The sequence below is a fragment of the Falco punctatus genome (genome assembly GCF_963210335.1).
Source record: "Falco punctatus genome assembly, chromosome: 4".
In the NCBI taxonomy this organism is placed as follows: domain Eukaryota; kingdom Metazoa; phylum Chordata; class Aves; order Falconiformes; family Falconidae; genus Falco; species Falco punctatus.
This window is the reverse complement of record NC_137583.1, coordinates 108,596,992-108,617,749: the sequence shown is the minus strand read 5'-3', so window position 1 is coordinate 108,617,749 and position 20,758 is coordinate 108,596,992. Positions and strand designations below refer to the sequence as shown.

General features: G+C 39.5%; 1 protein-coding gene across 2 annotated transcripts in view; it reads left to right on the top strand.

Moving 5' to 3' along the window:
• The window catches only part of CHN2 (chimerin 2), a 163,349-nt gene that overhangs the window by 50,593 nt on the left and 91,998 nt on the right, over positions 1–20,758 (top strand). For both annotated transcript variants that reach the window (XM_080386502.1, XM_080386503.1), the window contains exon 2: positions 16,954–16,992. In XM_080386502.1, the coding sequence (XP_080242628.1) occupies positions 16,954–16,992 (39 nt within the window). The remainder of the gene's footprint in view (positions 1–16,953; positions 16,993–20,758) is intronic.

Below are 20,758 nucleotides of genomic sequence, written 5' to 3'. Positions count from 1 at the left end.
AAATTTTGGTTTAGTTTAAAGTCAGAGATGATATTTTATACGTTATGTTAGCATACAGTTTTTATTAGCATATCAGACTGTGAAAGAGTGATGCATTGCAGTAAAAAGCCAAGTATTTCAAGTTAATTGCTATTCTATTAAGTAGAAGTGGTGGTTTCAGCTTAAAAGAGTGTAGAGAAATGTTTGGCTAATGAAAAGAGTGCTCAGAGTGATAATAACTGTTTGATGTAGTGAAGCTGCTGGCTGAAAATACTCACCTTAGCGGTCAGAACTGAAGGCCCTCAGAAGCAGGTGGTGAGATGGGCTAGTAGATGACTAGCCCAGCCTGCAGAAGCACTTCGGGATGAGCCCGAGAGGCAGAGGTGCCCGCTGAGGCCCTGTCCGCGCTACTAAAAATATATAAAGAAATAAATAGCCGCCAAGACAAACATTCAGCAGCAGTTTTGTCTGACCTGACCTGCTCTTTTTGTCCGGAACGAGTAGCGCGAGAGAGCAGAAACCACATTAAAGCGCTGGGTTGAAGGGCAGCTGGCAGGCGCAGGTGTGATCCAGCAGATCTCTGCCGGCATGGCCGGGCGGCTCTTCTCACAGGGGCCACGGCGACAGCAGGGGGTCGAGGCAGGCTGTTCCCTTACCCCCTTTCCTTCTCTCCTGCTCAGCCTCCCGCTGTGCTTTGGGCAGCTGTGGAGCTTTCTAGGACGTGCCACCCGGTGCAAACACAGCCGCTCGAGCTCCTTCTTGATGTCCTTCCACATCCACACCCTACGGCTCCTTGCAGCTGAAATCAGAGTGGAGGCAGGGAATTCATCTCCCACTTCTTGCTACGGCAATCTCAGCCTGGAAATGGTGATGAAAAGCTCCTGAGACTCATTTCGACTCATAATGCAACAGCAGTTTTCATCCCTGTGTCCCTCTCCAGCAACGTTCTCAACAGCTACGACAGCTTTCTGTGCTGTTGAGAAAAGCACTGCAGCGCTGCGGGGCTGCTCCTGCTGGACTAGAAATATTTACTCCACTGAACTTTGCACTGAAGATTGGATTTGTTTACTTCTGTCTCCCTCTTTGTACCTTGCCCCTGCATTGTGCCAGTGTAGACAGCCACTTGGTTTTGAAACGTGCTCTGTTATTTGAGGCAGCAGAAGTATTTGCAATGATGTCTAAAATTCAGATTAAAACCGGGGTTCTGCTGCTGCATAGGGCTTGGGGCGAGGTGGCTCCATCCCCACAGGAAAGCTCAGAGGGGCTGGGAGACAGACTGTGGTTTGCTCTCACTTATGGGAATGGAGAGTAATACAAGGAGCATTTAGAAGCGTTAGAAATTAACCTCAATTTAAAAAGTGCTGTCCTTTAATTGCAAACCCCATCCTTTGTCATTTCCAGATGTCAGGGTGCTCCCTCCCAATAAGTCCCTGAGCTGGGTCACTGGTTTGTCTTTTGTCTCGCTGGACCTGTGAAACTCTGAATAAAAAAAAAATCACTGACTTATTTTGGAAGTCAGGGCTTGGAGGGAAGAAAATTTGCCAATTATTCCATATACTCTTTTATGAGAAACCGACTGGAACCTGAAGTGATCGAAGCAGTTGTAGTGAGTGTGTGAGATGGAGTAGACAGATCACACTTGTCAAAATAAAGACTGAATCCTAATGAGTGTATAAGGTAGAGAAATCTACATCTGTATATGCTGGTAAATGTCTATGAGCATATTCAGAAAAAAGTTGAGCTTCAGTGAACTTCTTCAGCCACCTTAGGATATAGCCACTGGAACGTATCCATTTTTAAATATGATTGCATACTGCTGGTGTTTGGTCAGGGCTGCTGTGCTTTATTTTTGTTATAGGTAAAGATTCAAGTTTTGGTTCTGAAGTAAGGTTATCTTCACAGTATTTATGGATGAAGGAATTGAACTTAATCTGGATTTGAATTCGAAAGTGTTTAATGCTGCTTCTGGGCTGGGATTTTGGTAGGTTTTTAGCTTAGCTTTTAAGGAGGTTTTTAATAGGGCTTTTTTTCATCAGGTTAGATATTTAGCTAGCAGAATCTGTGTTCATCCGCTGGATGGTTTGAGGAATATACTTTAGTAGTTCTGTAGGTCATTTTAGTCTTTACTACTATAGCAGTTCACGTGAATTCTGTTGTAGGACAATCTTTCTGTAGATCTGGACACGGCTGCAAAACTCAAGTGCCCCTTCAGTGGCAAGAGTTCTGGACTGTAAGGAATAAATCAGAGAACGGCTGGCTCTGGCTCATAGTGCATGAATAAAATAATTATAATTACAAAACAATTATAATTACAAAATAATTATAATTAATGAAGTGAAGTTGAGTATATTGTAGTTGCTGCTACTGAGCTTACTGAGAGAAGAGCATGAGAACCATCTACTGTTAACACCATGGCCGCTGGCATTTCTGAGCTCACGATGCTTATATATAATTCTGGACATCTCTTTGCCTGAAATAAATCACTCCCACCCTACTGAAATCAATGGAGCAATTGTAAGTTTTATAAATCAAATTTTGGCGCTCTGATATAAATTTTTTTATTGAGTTGGACTGTCATGGGGGTCTCTCTCAGCCGAAGGCTACATTCATTTTTTGCCTCCTAGGAGATGTTTCTTTAGTCCTGATTATGCTATTTTATTCCCACTTGTATTCACTTTTTGATAAATTTAATGCTAATACATATTTTGCAGCACTTTTTAAGTAAACCATGCAAGTATTTGTCACCTATTATTCAGAAAACAATGAAGATAGTCGTTTAGATGCAGAATAAGTGGTGATGGAATGTAGTGCACCGGTCTAGGACGTGCGATAAGTAGTATGCCTGCTAGACAAACACTTCTGTACGGCAGCTGGAGCAGTCATGGCACAGCTCTGAAATCCTGGCTGGAACCGATGCAAAAAGATACCTGTACTTTGAAGGACATTACAAGTTAAAGTTGAATCTGTTTTAGGAGAAATCCTAAGAGCTGCAAAGGCTTTCTTCAGTGCTGGCATCAAACCATTTTGGCACCTAATCAGTCATCTCTTCCACTGTTATAAAACCACTGGAGCATTTTCAAGTGAGTGTTTTGAGATTAGCATTTGTACAAGGCTCTCCTGCTGTATCAAAAGTGCCTGCAATGCATTTCTTGGGGTGGTGTGATTTGCAGCTAATGATCATGAAGCACCACCTCATGTTGATGTTTCGGTTGTGGTTTTGCCCACGACCGCTGGGTTGTTAAATGGAAGCTCACATTTCAGGGCTCCCTTTAGCCAAGGGTTATGTCATTGTAAATTGTCTGCAGCAGAACTCGGCGTCCTCCTGAATTTCACTGTCTAATGGCACCAATCATGTGTCTCGTAAACCTCATCAGATATACATGACTGCTTTCAGATCTGGCCTCCTCACTCCAGCAGAGACTGAGTTTTGGACCCTAATGAGTGAGAAGCTGGGAGGAAATGTGGTTCTTCTAGACAATAAATTAGTTTCAGAAAAGAAGCATTTCTCTATTGAAGATGTTTGCCATTTGGGGACTGTGGACCAGACTTTGCACAGCAGCGGTGTAAGTAAATTGACTGACATCAGATAAAATGAAAATCAAACTGCTGTGCAATAGGGTATAGGCATGTCTTTGAAAATACGATGAAGTCAGGTGCTGTTTTTCTGGTGCAGCTTAAGCAGGGAAGGATATGCTGAGGGTGAGCTGCAGTTTGCTCTTGAATAATTCACTCTTCAGCAGAAATAAGTTATTGCAAAACCTTGATCCAGAATAATTTTATTATTTATGTGATGTGTCACTTCAATAAAAATGTAGCATAAATGTATTGAGGTTGGTTTTTTCTCATGCTCTCAGAAGGAACTAAATCCCCACCATTTTTCTTAACATTTATAAGCAAAGCTTCCTAATGTAATAATAAATCAGCTGAAGTTATCCCTAGTGTATATATGTGATTCTCTGTGCTTCTTAAATTTTGTGTGGTTTTAACACCATCTTCTGTTTTCTAGCTATCTTTGCGTTGCGTTCGGATAAAACTATTCTCTTAATAGTTACGGGAGGATGCTGTGACTGGTACTTATGACTGATATGGATAGCCCTCCTGTTACCCTTTTGCTTTTCCATCCCTTTTCCTTTTATCTGTTGGATGCTTGCCGCACACTATAATCAAGAGCACTTTTAGGTCAGCAACTGCTGAGTTTTATTTTTAAACTGTACTTGTTAGCAGTTGGACATAACTGATTTTGGGTTCCAAATGCTGCCATAATGGGAATATTTAATGATAATGAAATGCTTTGCTTCTGTCTCATTTGGAGTTCCACCTAATCTGACTAAGCAATCATCAGTTAGTAGGCAGATCTAAATGAAATATTATTACTCTATAAAACCGTTTAGATGTGAATAGCCTTTTACTTAAGATGCGTAACGTTTTTTCCAACATTTGGTCTGTTGGGCAAAGTATATGCTGTAAAAGAAGCATTTACGGCTTGCTTGTAAAAATAAAATATAATATTGGTAAGTTAGCTGGGAGCTTGTAGGTATTCTAAAAAGATGACAAGGTAAGATAAGCAGTAGAGCTAAACCAAAATTGCTCTGAAGGTCTTTCTGAATAGCTGTCAGTTTTATGTTCTCGTAACACAATAATGGGCACTCCCAGGAGGTGAGTGTCTCATGGGATAATTATTCTTCTGAGGTTTAGATTGGTTTTGCTATGTCTTTTCCACAGATGGGTAAGACTGCTTTATAATTATTCTCCTCCTCTTTCGGTAGATTTTTCTAATGTAGAAATTAATAGAATTAATTTTGTATACACGCACTGTACTTAGGTTACCTAGCATATTAATGAATTTCAAGCAATATTGAGTGCTATCAGATGGCAATAGTAAGTGGTCTGGTTAGATTTTATCTTACAAATTGGATTTAAGTCTCACTGTGCTTCCCTTTTGAGATATGTTTCTTCTTAATATTCAGGTCTATTTTCTGCTGTCATAAGCAGGCTTATTTACTCTTTCAGCCTGGTTTACCTTTAACTATCCTTGAAAGTAACACATGAAGCAAAAGTTTAAAATAAATGTATATTTTATAATTGTTGAATGGTTTTGTAGTTCCTGGTGCACAAAGCTGACACAGTTGCTCACTGTCTCTGTGAGCATCAAATAATGATGATATGAAGCAAAAACTTGGCAAAAACACAGCTTCGTTTGGAGTGGCTTGTAGGGACAGCACACTGTCTCAGTCATTAGTTAGGAACCTTTGGTGTTGCCAACAAACCCACAGACAACCAGCAACCTCTGGATTCTCAAGAAAATCTGTATTTGGGGACGTTTAGCTACTAGGATGATCTGACAAACTCTGACAGGCTTTCTTGTATGATGCAACAAACACATAGGAAAAGCAGGAAAATCTTAAAAAAACCACCCACGTTTCACATGGATTGGTGTCTTTACAAGATGAAATATCCATCCTAGCTCTTGTCGTGCCAGAGATGAGAGCATGAGCTCATCTTTTTACCCAGCTTTCCTGCCTCCCAAGAGGAAAGCAGAACTGCAGAGTGGTGGTTGCTACTAAGACTTGCACCAACTGGTGCTCAGCACCAACCCTTCCCTTTAACTTAAAAAAAAAAAAAATTCATCATACTGCTTTGGAGATTTGCCAGAGCTTTCCAAAATAAAGGCTTGAATTTGTTTTGTTCTCCCCTCTCTGTGCTCTGAAGTGACATTAGTCAGTTTTGAGCCTCAGCGTGTAGACATGCTCGTTCTTTGCGAATCAAAAAATACTTGAACATGAACCTTGTGTTTTTAGATCAAGACCTCTACGTTATCAAAGGAACACAGCTCTCCTTAGTTTCATTATTAGGAAGCAATTGATGGAAAGCATCTTATTTTGTGCCCATAGCTACTGATCTGCCAGCATACTGGTACCTCCATACGTGCCCTGTGAGCTTAGACACAGGGATGAAATGGCTCCTGTAATTCTGCAGTGCCTTTAGCTGGGGCTCATCGTAAAGGCTGTGATTATGTCACACCACTTAAAGAATTCTGACTCATTTGCTCTTTAAAGGGGAGACCGTGCTGGGTCAGGAAGACCAACTGCTGATTTTGGCCCACAGAAAAAAAAAAAGAGAGTATCTGACATCTAAACTTTTATCATTCAGCATATAAATCATAGTAGAAAGTGTACATGCTTATTGATAATGTATTAAATATTGGTTACTATTTAACTGCTGGAAGCTTATAGCAAACATATTTGCTAAGCTTTTGTTGAATACTGCTTCTTTTCCCTGTGCCTCTGCCATGAAATATACTAAATATTGTGCCAAAACCATAGCCTTATTCATAATTAATTGACCATACACTAAGTGTTTTAGTGGGATGAGTTAGAGGGTTTGTTCAAAATTGTGGCACCTGTGTGTATCTTTAAAAATAACTCCAAGGAAGAGGAATTTTTTTTTTTTCTTACTGTACTGATGTTATGATCAAAGATGTGATGGATGAGCTTTGAAGTACTGGCTTGACTGTCTTCTGAGTGTGTCTGCAAGATAAGTGGGGCGTAATGGGGTAAGAAACAAATTTACTTTGTGATTGCTACAAGGGTGAAAAATAATTCCGGAAAAGTTACTGAGAAAAATCGTGCTTTCTCCTTCCTTTGCAATTTATTTATATAAAAATAACCACCCTATCTCTGATTATACAGAAGCAAAATCCATTTTTACGTGGGAATTACTGCTTTCATTTTATTTATCACATAGAAAGAAGCTTCATGTGTTCTAAGACACTTAAATACAGTATTCTTGTGTCATATGCATCTTTGAAGTTTGCAGGGTAGGAAATCGGGATATTAGCCAGGCTGTAGTTGCCTTCTCCTTTGTACTTTATGGGGGCTAAATTCTGTCCCTCCACTCAGTGCCACTGGAGACATTTGTATGTCTATCCTGTGAGCACCAGTTTGGATATTTTTTTTTTTATTTGACGATGAAAATGTTAGAGAGACATGGGGTTTGCCTGATGTGACATGCCATTAAACAGTGTTTCTCTAGGGAAAATGCAGTCAATGTTGCAAGCTGCAAAGCAAAATTGTCACCTGTTCCCAGGCTTTGAGATATTTTGCACAGCCCTGTTGGCTAGTTTGATGAAACTTGTGGAAGACCTAAGTGTATTTTAAATTTTGTAGTGTTTCATACAAAGTATTTTGCAAATACGTGATACAGTAAGAGCTCATTATCAACTGTAAAAGTGCCAGGCTGTAGTAAAAAGCTCTCAGAAGAATTACAGACTTCCACAAGGCAATTAAAATTCCTCCTGAGTAAGGAAACAATACATAAACCATATTCTTCTGAGGGGAAATAGTTTTCATTATGGTTTTCTAGCATTTTAAATACTGGTAGTAACTCTTCTATTGCTAAAATTGCAGGGAGGAAAGCGTACTTACATAGACCTTTCTAAGACTTAAGAATCTTGTCAGCATAAGCACATTCTTGTGGAGCCGAATTTTAAGAAGATCCAAATTAATAACTGCAGGAACAACAGTACTGGGGGAGCAGTTACATGGTGGGTGGAAATACAAAAGACTTGTGAAGTGTTCGTCCATTTGCACAGTGTATCTGAAGAGAAGGTGGGTGCTTATGTAATAGCTGACACGAGTTAATCAAAACTATTTTTTGAAAAGAGGTAAATTGAAGCTACAGAAAGCAAACTTCACTGAAGATCCGGAAACCGAACTTCACATAAAAGAATAATCCAGTTGGCCTTGAATGTAATTGACACACATGAAGCTGTTCACCAAAGAATGGAGTTAAAAGAAAAATGTCATGGTTTTGTAGCAGGGGAAGTACACAGGTACAGGATTGCTTCTTATCCTGCAAGGCCTGGTTATTTCAAATTTTATCAGAGAGCTGTGGGAATGATTAAAAAGCTTTGCAGGTGGGTGGTGTGTTCCCTGTTTTTCATATTTTCAATGTATAGAAGCAAATATTGCAGCAATGCTACAGGACCTGTAAAGAAAGCCAAAAAAAAAGGTCTAATTATTTGCTAAACCTTTATTCTTCTGCAGGTCATTGTGGTGCTCTGGGTGGCAGGGTCGTTCTTATCTCTGATGTGCAAGGCTTGAAATTGCGTTTAGGCCGCAGAGTTCATTGCGGTCCCTAGTACATGAGCAGCCCCTGTGCCAAGTACAACGGATTTTGTGATTTTTGTAAGATTTTGTAAGTAAATTCTCTGAATCACATGGCTTTGCTGAGTGAGGTGAATTACCGGGTTTCACTTGATTCGGAGGCTGCAGTTGTACCCTTTAAAAATAATTCTGTTTCTCTATCCAGAGAAGCTGTTGGACAGCCTCCACAGTCACCTGCAGGAGGACTAGCACTACCTCATACCCTTGAAGAGTCAAAAGCAAACACTTGCACCCTTGCTTAGAGAGATGATAAAATGACCCATGTCAAAAATAACAGAGTTACCAAAAGCAATGATTTGGATTTTGCTAAAGGTTAATAAGTTTTCAGGGAATGTGCTGGCTCCTTTGACAAGCCAGATAAATGGGCATCATGTCAATGTATGAGTGCATTTCTGGAACAGGGAATGTGCTGAAACTACTTCAACATAAATGCTCTAATTGAAATACTTCACGGTGACCCTTTTAATGCCATTTTTTGGCATTATTACGGTTATTTCAGTCACATGCTTTTTCATACAATGCGGGGACTGCTTTGCTGAGTCCAAGGATCATTGGCTGGAGGGTTGGGGGATGGGGTTTTAGGATGCAATAAGTAAATTACTGGAAATGCATTGCCACTTTTTGCACAGTGATAAAATTACTTCAGCGGAGCTATTCTCATATATGCCAACTGATTATCTGGTCTTGATTGTTAGCCAGGAACTAACTGGCCATTAGTTAGAAGCTAAAGTGTATCTGTGTAAGATAGCTGGTCTCCTAATGTGATGTGATTTAACTTATGTCATGTGTTTATTCCTACTAAAGAAATGTCAATGTCTCAGTCACGCAGAGCCCTGTTTGTACCATTTTAATGTCTCGTTACCTCTGGTTTATATATTAAAAGCATGAAAATGTAAAAGTAACCGTGTTACATTTTAATTACACTGTCATTAGTGTTAAAATAGAGAACGGTAACAAGCATTGGGGCATAATTTTTAGTGACCAGATTAAATTTAATGGCAGCTATTAACTTAATCAGATTTTTGGCAATCAAGCATGAAGGAGATATTTTGTGATTTTTTTTCATTGTCCACCTTTCTAGTTTTTAGACACAAACCTTTAATGATTTGCATGAGGAAATTCTTCATTGTTGCTCTGTAAACAAAATGTTTGAAAGCACCTGAATCATGCCACCCAAGGTCAAATAGGTTCAGTGTGATTCGGCATTAAAAAGGAGCTACCTGCCTAACATTAGGCAGTGAGAATACCCCTCTACACTCTTAAATCTTACAGATTTCCTAGGAAATGTTTAAAGCATTGGGAATATTTGCATCAGCTTACTTAGACCCCTGTCACGTTCTTGGATTTGCTCTCTGGAAGAGCCTGTTTAATTCTATTTCTTGGGCCCCACGCAGTAGCCCTAGAATGACTAGTGTCTTAAAGAGACTTCTAGAACTAGAATTATACAAATACCCTTCCCTTTTACAAATCTCCTATGGCTATTGAAAGCCTTCCTTATTCTTTCTCTCCACTTCCAAATTTTGAATGATGTTTTCAAGGCTTTTAATTCTCTTTAAATCTGTGCAGAATAGAAAGGCAGATTTTTTTAATTAAATAGGATATTGCTCCAATTGGGTGGTCATAGCTGGTTGAATACCACTCACCAACTGTCAAACACAGCTCCTTAAGCTTTGGTCTACAAGTTTAGCTGTGGATTCAAATAATTTGCATCTCCTGTGATCTCTTGGGCCCTAATAATTAACTTATTTCACAGCTGTATTTTTTTTTGATACTTGATGACTCCTGTAAATTATTAAATTTACTTATTTGCACAATCTTTCATCTGCATTTTAGTAAAACAGGTATGTGCATTAAACAAAATTATCCATGGACTGGCCACCTGTCTATTAGTGGAGAGATACCGTTTTGAAATCTGAAGCAAAAGCAGGAGATTGCACAATTTGGAAAGGCTCTTGATTCATAGAACGGACAAAATGAACTACTTTTACAGCAGTGGCTTCTAATAGCAAGTTGATGGTAGGCAAAAGCAAAAGATCCAAAATAGCTGTCAGTTTATATTGTGATTATTAAAAGCTTACTGTTTCAGTCTAATTGCTATGCAAGAGACAACTCCACCCCTTTTGTGAGCATTTTTTGACATTTTAAATTATACAGTATTGCTGATTTTTTTTTTTTTTTAAAGACAATAGCACAGTGGGAAGCACTCATCATCTGAATTAATACACCAATTATAAACTATGTTGCAAATAAACAATTTGATCATTTCTGTTTCTGTGCCCCATGCTGAAAGTTGAAGTGTCTCATTAAAACAAAAGCTGGAGTCACATTCCGTATTTTAGCTGTCCATGTACCGATGACAAGAAAGTTCAGCGATAAAGCTGGCAAATATGAGCAACTGTGCGTTCTGAATGAAACACTAAACAGAGCTTTTGACACACTGAAATGTTTCAACAGCTACCTCGCTAATTATTAACTGCAAGAGAATTAATTTTGCTCTTCAAAGAAACAGTGACTTTTCAGGGTTTAGAGAGGTGCTCATTTGACAGTATGATTTTTTGCAACTTGAAAAATAAGAATGTTCTTTCTCGAAGTGTAGTCAGACATGTCTGCAAGGACAGTTACTGTATGTAATACAAGTAATCATAATGCCCAAAAGTATGTGCCAAATTACAGTCAAACAGGAAAAAGTGCCTATTTAAAATAGTTTGCAAAATGACTGCAATGTGCGGTAGTTGTGCATACCTATATACATACATGCAAAATAAATGAAAATAGCCCTTCACCATCCACAGGATTAGCCATCAGGTAAGATGAAAATGAGCTTCTGTAATTGATAAGTTTTAAGCATAGAGTGGAAATCAAACAATGCAGTGATGGTTTACCTGTTGAAAAAGAACTGGCCTTATCAAAGAACTCACCTTATTGCTCTGTCACTTTAATCTCCATCCACGAATATATGCTGGGGACTGTCTGTCTAGAAGACCTGGAGGTCCTGGTGGACACCAAGTTGAAAATGAGCCAGCAATGTACCCTTCCCTCGAAGAAGGCTGATGGTATCCTGGCCTGTGTTAGGAGTACTGCCGGCAGGCTGAGGGAGGTGATCCTTCCCCGCGGCTCAGCACTGGCGAGGCCACACGTGGGGTGCTGTGTCCAGTGCTGGGCTCCCCATGGACGTGCCGGAGGGAGTCCAGCAAAGGTCCACTGAGATGGTGCAGGGATTGGAGCGTCTCCCCTGTGAGGCAGGGCTGCGAGCTGGGACTGTTCAGCCTGGAGAAGAGAAGGCTCAGGGGGATCTCACCGATGTGTGTCAACCCCTGAAGGGAGGGTGCAATGAGGACGGAGCCAGGCTCTCTTCAGTGGCGCCCAGTGACGTGACCAATGGCAACGGGCACAAAAATGAAACACAGGAGGCTCTGTCTGAACTTCAGGAAACACTTTTCCACTGTGAGGGTGACTGAGCACTGGCACAGGTTGCCCAGGGCCATTATGGAGTCTCCATCCTTGGAGGTAGATGTTCAAAAGCCATCTGGCCATGGTCCTGGGCAGCTGGCTGTAGGTGGTCCTGCTTGAGTAGGGAGTTTGGACCAGATGACCTCCAACCTCAACTATTCCACGATTCTGTGGTGTCCATCCCCATTGTAGTACATTGTGTAATGTAATTCTGGCTGCATGAAGAAAAATGTAAGTGCCTAAAGAGTACAAACACTGTTTATCTTTCACATAGCCTTTTACTCAACAGTTATGTGTCACTGTTATATATATAATTACATACTTAAGATTAGTAAAAATGTATTTAATAATATACGCTAACAATGTTTTGGAAACAAAGCTATAAATGTGAAAAGTGTATATGGTAAAACTGTAAAATAATCTTTTTTAAATGAAATATACAAAAGGCATTCAAATGCTAAAAGTTATTACTCTTGGTCTGAAAATAATAATAGAAGATGAAAAAATTAGTAACTAGACGTTCATCCAGTGAATCATTTATCTGCACGCTGCTAGTAAGCAGATTCCAAATTGGCTCTTCTTCACATACAAGTGTCTTGCACATGCAGGTCATAGTTTTAAAATTAGCTGTTACTGGAAAGGAAGTCTGAACTTCAGACAATGGTGGCAGAATATCCAGGCTGAAGCAGTTCTTCTGAGGTGAACTGCAGAATACTTTTTATTATCCTTTAGTATGGACAAAGGAAAAAAAAAATATCTCTTACATACTGACTATGAAGAAAATAGCAAAGAATTTCAGTCCCCCTTTAGTAGTTTAGTCCTGCTACTAGTCTGCATAACTCTTTACTACCATAGGGATCATTAAAACTTTTTAGAATACCTAAAACGGGACATGGCATATAGCTACAGTACGGATATTTGTTAATGTTCCCCTTATAATTAGAAATGCCACTTAAAGTCAGAAATACTGGATTCAAGTGACGTAATTTGTGATCTTTCCTGTAAATCAAGAGTTTCCTCCTTCCGTTGCAGTACCAGTCTTGGTAGTCAGAAGAATCAAAGTTTTAGCTTAGTCGCTATCTTATTAAGACCTGCTTTAGCTGGGTCAGTCCCAGTGCTGGTAGCACAAAGCCACAGGCGCTGGCATTACGTCATCATCTTCACAAAGTACAAGAAAGTACTAAAAAGCAATTCAGTCATTCCGGTGTCTTTCACAACTACATCCAGAAATGTGTCACCTTTGGTACAGGGCCAGGCGCAATGAAGAACAAGGTTTGAAGTCCATGGATAACTTTATCTACTATATAATTAATGTAATCCCGTTGCTCAGAAATTGCTTAAGAATGACTCTGAGTAATGTGTTAACCATTTACCACCCATTATTTAAAGAAATACTGTCCTCTGTCTTCATGTTTCATTAAAAAAACCCCACCTTATGTGGGTTTACTTTTTCTTTGGCAGCTTAAAGCTTTGCCAACTTTTCAGTACTCCCTTTACTGTAGTCTTTTTAAGCTTATTCAGCTTTACAGTGCTCCATCAGCTTTATGAAAATATTTTATTCCTGAGATGGTTTTCATCCTCTCTACTCTGTGGAGAGTAAAGCGAAGAACTAGCCTCTCTTCCTTACTCCCACTTTCCAATTCCACAGTATCGTTGCTGATTTGGCAATTTTCCCCGGTATCCTTTCATGTCAATTATGCGTGCAGGGGGAAACCTTCTGGGAGCTGTAATATTCCCCAGGAGTCAGCATTCATCGTTCCTTTTGCCTTTCCATTCAGCATACAACTAATTTCTAGTTACTTGTTTAGGTCTAATAAATATTAACCTTCTCAACTGGTATGTTTCAAAGCTTTAAGTTCACAGTATTGCCTGTAATATTATTTGTGGAAGTCTCTCATGATTTTTTTACCAGTTCTAGCCTTTCCAGCAAGTACTCCTTAGGTTTTCTGGTTTTGCTAAGGTCATTTCTGATACAGTATTGGTAAGAATCAAAATAAGAAAAAAGACCTAAACTGGACTTTCTGCAATTCTTTTACAGTGAGTCTCTCTAGGCTCAGAAAGGTGTATGCATCATAGCCAGCTATGGGCTGGGGCATTTTGTTGAGTTTTTCAGAACTGATACGCATCTATCTTGTGCTCTGAGTTTCTCCTGTGACAACTGCTTTCAACCTTCACTGGCTCAGTTTCTTGTTTTAGGCAGAAAGTCGCTGTTGAAAGTGTGGACCCTTCAAGAAAACAGCAATAGGAGAGACCCATCTTGCCACCAAATGGTACCTCAGTGAACCCTCTCTCCCATGCTGCCAATCACAGTTGTGATAGGCACTATCATCAAAGTTCATATTCGGAATATAATGTAATGAGAGATCAATGCAGGGCATTGCCATTTGTGCCGAGTCTGACTGATTGATTGATTTTTGCTAAGTGACTCAAAACTGGGGTCTGGAGTCCTTGCTGAGACCATTATCACATGTAGAACTGAAGGCAGAAGCTGTGGGAGTTGAGGTGTCAAGTAGTAACTGACCTGACCACCAAAACTTTTTGGCAACTTCTGTGAATCTGCTGGTTTATGTTTTATGTTAAACATAACGTCGTATGTTTATGATGGAGAGCAGAGCACCATTTAACGAGTAGAGCTACCTTATAATAAGAGAAGACTAATAAAAAAACAAGCAGAACAGAAACCTGAAAAAAAGGGCAAATAGTAATCCAGTCTGCTCAGGCAGGATTTGTCTTATTTAACTTCTGGCTTACAAAGGGCTGAAGTTTAGTCTAATCTAGTCATTCAGGATGGGAGTCCTAAGACTGTATTACACAAGGAGGAGAGTCAGTGTATTTCTCTGGTGACTCAAATGTGGTAATTGCTGGCCTGAGGCTGGTTTTCACGCCCACAGCTGTGTTGAATGGCATCTTTGGCTGTACATGGCCCAGTGGTCTCCTTCCACAAAAGGAGCAAGAGGACTGTACCTGGGCTCCATAAAACATCTCGCTGGTCCTTAAGCATGACCTCCATCTCCAGGTTGTATTTCAACTCATTGTTCTTTGTTTCTCTACAAATGGGTGCCATCAGTTGTCATGCATGGTAGCTTGACAATAAACGGTATTAATGCGATCGCCTATATGGATTTTTGTTCCCTGTGGTTTAGGGGTGTGTTCTCAGCTGAAGGCATCACGGAGGGTGTTGCAGTGCCTCGTAAGGGTGAATGTGGAGCCGGTGACCCGTGGTTTTCCTCCGAGCGTGCTGCCCTTAAGAATTATTTTAGCTATTGAGGAATGGTTCTGTCCGCTCTTTCCTGGGCTGACAGATTCATAACCGTAACAAATCTAACGTAATCATTAGGAGTTTGGTTTTATGACTATCTCCTGGATGATTGTTCTCCACCTAGGCTGCAGCGTTTCCACACCATCAGTCTGTCTCAAGCTAATGAAGCACTTTATGGCTACTTGTAGATCAGCTTTCACTCTTCAGTTTACTGTGCTTGTTCTAATTACTTTAGCATACTAAAGCAACAACCGATACTTGTTGGTTTTTCATAGTTTCTCCCACTATTATTTGCTTTTCTGAAGCCAGAAGTATAAATAATCGGATCTATATCACTGTCTCGATGTTTCTCCTATTGGAAGAATATACTAAGTGAACAAACAAATTCAGAAATTTTCTTGCAGTAGCTTAGAAGTATGATAGAAGAATTTAATTCACAGTATTATGGTGTTATGGTAAACTATGTGGAGCAACAGATGTATAGGGGGAAAAAAGAGTCATATATTACCATTATAATGTGACAGGAGAAAAAAATTAGTTGGCTGTGGCATGAATAAATTTCTCTGGTCTCATGAATAGCGTCATATAATTTAAAATAATCCTTCTGTATAATGAACTTGCAAGCTAATTACTCTTGGGTTGCCACCACATGGTATAACTCTGTCAGTCTGGAAACATTTTGAATTTGCAAAAGTTGTGAAGTTGATACAGTTGAAACTGGAATTGAACGGGTTTCCCTATCAATGTGTCTGAATTGTCACAGGGCATTATTTGAGGCAGTAACTATGATCATTGCTAGATTTATCCTTTTTTAAAACAATAGAGATAAAAGTGGCAGATGGTAGTTAATGATTAGCATTCCTTGTAAACAAACTTTTGCAGGGATATATTTAAAGTGGTTGTGTGTATATAAATAGACAAGGAGCATGAGCTATGCAACTATAATTGAATTGCATTAGCATAACTTAAGTAGAAGTTTAGTAAATACCAAACGCCTTAATTAACTTGCACAGTATTAGGAGGTTAATGACATACCCCCATAAATGACTCTTCAAAAGTGTTTGGCAACACGGCAGTTTAGAGCCAAACTAGTACTCGTACCCCACCCTTTGTGGCTGGTGTATGGTGATTTATTTAACTCCTACTGCTCAAGCTTGGCCTCTGCTGGGTTTTCTGGAGGCTGAAGCAACAGCCTTTCTTGCAGAGAGCTGGAAACCTCCCCGTGGTGTGGGACCGTACCCGCTCTGTGCCCTCCAGTTGTGCCTGTCTGCGTCCCAGCCTGGAGATGCCTTTGCTTGCTGGGCTCTTCAACACCAGGCCGGGGAAAGTTAGCTCAGGCTCTACAAACGTAGGGGTTTAAACCCAGAAGCTCTGCAACTTCTGCCAAAAATTTGCCCAGCAGCATTGTATAACTCTTGCACTAACAGAAGATACTAACTCTTTTTGTGCCCCTTCAGTCAACAGGCGCAGTAATTGCCTGTTTCCAATTGCAGGTTTTGCAGTCTTTCCTTTTTCTAACCTTTAATATTATTTTTGCTGCTGCAGTTTCTGGAAAATACGCCAATTCTGTATTCTAGTGGGCTCAAGAAATGTAATTGAATCTCATTGTTGGAACTGTTGGATCTGTGCATCGGTGTCCAGCCTGAGCTGTGCGTCTTTTTAGCTAAAGCACATGTCATTTATTGATGCTCATTCTGCGATCTCAATAGTGGGGTTAGAAGCCTGATTGAAAACCAGTAGTGATTTGTCGGTTTATTATGCCAAGTAAAGTAAATAAATAATGCAGTTACCAGTCTAGTTAATTATTTTAAAAATTCTGGTGAGTCAGGAAACTATATGCAAATTGTTAAGAAATTAATTCCTGTTGCACTTGCGTAACATGGAAGCAGCACATTGGATCCAATATGGTTGAAGTGTATATTCTTCTCTCGCGTAGGGATGTACTCTCTCACTGTACTGTAAATGAGCTAGCATCTCTCTTGGGAAAGAAATGTGAATTTTGCTGACAAACTGAGGTCCCTTAGCAGAAAAATGTGTGCTGACAGTTTAACCCAGTGGCCAATTGACTGATTATTTTCTCCTTTTTTACTTCTATTTTAGATGCTGAAGAATACCAGCCTCCAATATGGAAATCATACTGTGAGTATATGAGAAATTTAAATAATCTTAGTACCTTACCAAGATGTCACCGTTAGGTATTTTCCTTTCTTTGTTTAGAAAAAAAGACATAAATGTACTAGGTAGAAATTACTGTATGGGACAGCAGCGAAACCTGAATTTTTCTGGGTCTCCATGGAGCAAGCGCAGCAGGGTTATGGGTGCCAGACTCTCCAGGTTGCCTTACAAGTGTGTAAATCCTGGTTTTCATGGTTTCTCTGCTGAGATTTTCAGGAAGGATTCCAGAGGTGGAGGTTAATGCTTCATGTGTTTACTAAAGGTCAGGCTTGAGTATATTTGTCTTTTTATATGGGTCACCAAATCACTTTAAGATAATAGTATTTTTGATCCCTAGCAATAGAAGCTGATTTTTGAAGTGGTGGCTTAGAAGTCGGAGACACCATTATCAGTTCTTTGAACCTTCCTGTCTTCTTTTAGAAAAATCATTTACATAGAGTGCAGTGCAGAAGTGCATATTTTAAGCTCTTTTTGATTTGTTCAAAATGTATTTTCTAATAAAGTAGCACAGATCTAAGGCAAAATACTGGCTTTTAAAACCCTTATTTAAGGTGGACTTTAAGTTTTATCTTTTTTATTTTTAAACCCTTACTGGAAAGTTAATGGAACTGTAGCTTTGGGTGCAGAGGGATGGGGGGGGGGGTTTGCTGTTTTCAGATACAGAACAATCCTAAGCAAAAGTAATCTCTTTAATTGTGGCAAATTCAAGTTCAGTACAGTGCCATTACCAAATTGGAACTACAAAAACACAAGGATCACATAGTTGCGTGCATGTACATGTATAATTTTAAAGACTGGAATAAACTTGTTGACTTCAGTTTTATGCACATTAAACTACCTTGCTGACTTCAAAGACGTTATCTCTGTGTTACCTGAGAATGACATTCTGCCTCAGAATGGACTGGGATTTTTTTAACCAAAATTTGAGCATGCCATTAAATTACAAAACTTGCTTCTCGGAACACTGTTTTCTAGAGGCTTATTTTTTTTGTTGCAATATTTTTAATGTATAAGAACAACCTCCTTAACAGTCAGCAAGAGTATTGATTTGAGTTGGACATTTCCAGTGGTACCACTTTGCTGGGTACTTGGAAAGATGCAGGCACTTCAGTGGATTTTTTTAGAAGAGGAACCTGGCTAACTCAAAATCAATGGAAAAGCTCCCATTGACTCTGATGAGACCAGGATTTGAAATGACAGATGTTTCCTTTTTTGCAGGAAGTTTTCATTAAAAAGTAAGAGAATAAGGACATGGCCTTTATTTACCTTCTCTTAGTTGCCCCCCTGGTACAGCAAACAGTAAAAAAGTTTGGTTACTTTTGCCTGATAGCTTACACATAGTCCAAGGAAACCTTTTTTTAAATTAAAAAAAAAAAAAAAAAAAACACAAAAAACACCAAACCAAAAAAACCCAACAAAACAGAACGAACTAATAGAATATGAATATATAATTTTACTCAGATATATGTAGGTTGCCAGTATTATGGTAATGACAAAGTCATGGTCTCAGCATCTGAACCCCATGCATGAATGACCTTGGAAAAAGTTACACAGCTCCAAAATGCAGAAAATAGTTTAAGATTACAGAGATTTACTGCTGAGACTGCTTAGCCACAGCCATACGTTTTTTCATTGCAGTATTAGGTAACGTATGCTTCTTTACTCTGCTAGAAAAATCTCAATCTGGTAAATTAATTACAGAGGTTATGTCCAATGATAGCATTAGCCTATGATGCAGTCTGCTGTCCCATCTCATCACAGTTTTAACTTGGTGTATATATTTCATTTTTAGCAGCTTGTGTTTACTGTCTATTTAACAATTATTTTCAGTGTATTTTAGCTGGTAACTTTTAAAGTTTGCTAACATACTATTAAGAGAATTTGCATAGTTATGATTTCCATTTAAGTCCTGGATAAATTTAGGTGCACTGTGTTGCCTTTTATTGACATCATGGTCAAGGCTTCAATCTGTCTAGCTTCTCAATAAAGGCAGATTTTCCTGTTTATGCAGTCAAAGTATTCAAATCGAACAGTATTGCACATTTCCATGGGCAAATGCTGATCAAAGTGGAGCAGCTTTCAGAATCCAAGCCATACTCTGGCATAATGCACAAGCTTGTTTCAGCTGTATTTGGGAAACGTAGACACTTCTAATGCAGAAGATCCTCACTTGCTCCTGAAGAATTGTTAGATGCGTCAGTTTCACGGATTACAAGGTTTTTCAGACTTTTTCCAGTAGCTCTGGGAAACAGAAAAGAAAAGAAATGGCAAGAACAATTTTGTATTACCGGGAAGGGACTTGGGGAAAAAATCTGGAAAGTTACTAGCAGCCAGCAGTATCTAGACAGTGGATTTGATTGCATTTGTACCTGAGTAACAGATCAACAAATAAATATCCAATAACAGATTTCTTTTTGTAGTCTGCTGTATGTTAGGATGTTACACAAAATGGCCTTTTGCCTTTTTACCATCACTGAGGTAGAAAAGAAACAAAGATAAGAATCACAGATGTGTGGGTTGGCAGGGCCTTCTAGGGTAAGCTGATCCAGCTTCCCACTTGAAGCGTGACTGTTGCTGGCTCTGGAGCAGAACAGCCATGACTTTATCTAGCCGAGTCCTGAAAACCCTCAGGGATGGAGCTTTTGCCACCTTTGTGGGTAACCTGCTCTAGTGTTGCACTGCCTTCTTAGGGCAGAACCAATGTTCTTAACTGCTTCACGTGAAGAGCAGGCAATTTCTTTGACTGCTGAAACAGCGTAGTAATTTTTTACTTCCAGCTATAGCACATAGATGCTTGAGGTTTAAAAAGATTTAAAACACACTTTTCCTCCTTTTACTACTGTTGAGTTTGGCATGTGCTAAGCAAGCCTGATGTCAGTGCCATTTCAGTGTTTATTTGTATTATTTAAAATCAGTACGCTGTGTGAAGCAATGTGGCAAGGAGCAGAGCATCAGCTGATGCCATGCTTCAGCTCCTCACAAAGTTTCCCTGCCTTCTGCCATTCATCAAATAATAAGCACAGTGTCTGAGACTCAGTTTTGTTAGAAATTAAGGCTTTATTTCAGCCAGGCACTTAGGTTCCTAATTAAGCATGTGAGTAATCCTGCAGAAGTAGGACAGCTCATATTGTTGGGGCTCGGCATGTGGATAAATGCCTAAGATGAAGCCGAGGAGGTGAAACTAAGGAACTCCATGAAAAATTCTGACAGAGAAGTCGGTATGTTTCTTTGCTGCCTTATCAAAGTGATGATAGGAATTTTTCCTCTCCACTGAGCACCACTGAACACTAGTCATAGGTGAGTTAAAGGAGAAAGCTTGAGTTCCTGACACACTGCAGGATGAAAAAAGTATGAAGAGATAGATGATAGTCCCTCTTCCCTGGCAGAAAAGGAGTAAGTGTTGATTTTTGCATGTCATCCCTTTGTTTCTTAGGCAGATCAGATTTTGCAATTAGACAGTTCCTTCTAAAACATATTGTTGAATTTCCCTTATTCATCCCATGGGATAAGACTCATCCTCTAGCAGGACAAAAGAGAGAGAGATATTCTAACTAGTTACTTTACATCTCAAAGAAACATTCTCCTAGAAATTCAATACTAAATTGAAGTTCTGTTAACTTTATAGGAATGCTGGCAAGCTGTCTGAATTACGAAACCGATGAAGATGTTCGAGGACCAATTAAAACCTACTGCATTTTTTATTGCAGTGTTGCATTTAGGTCTGGTATTT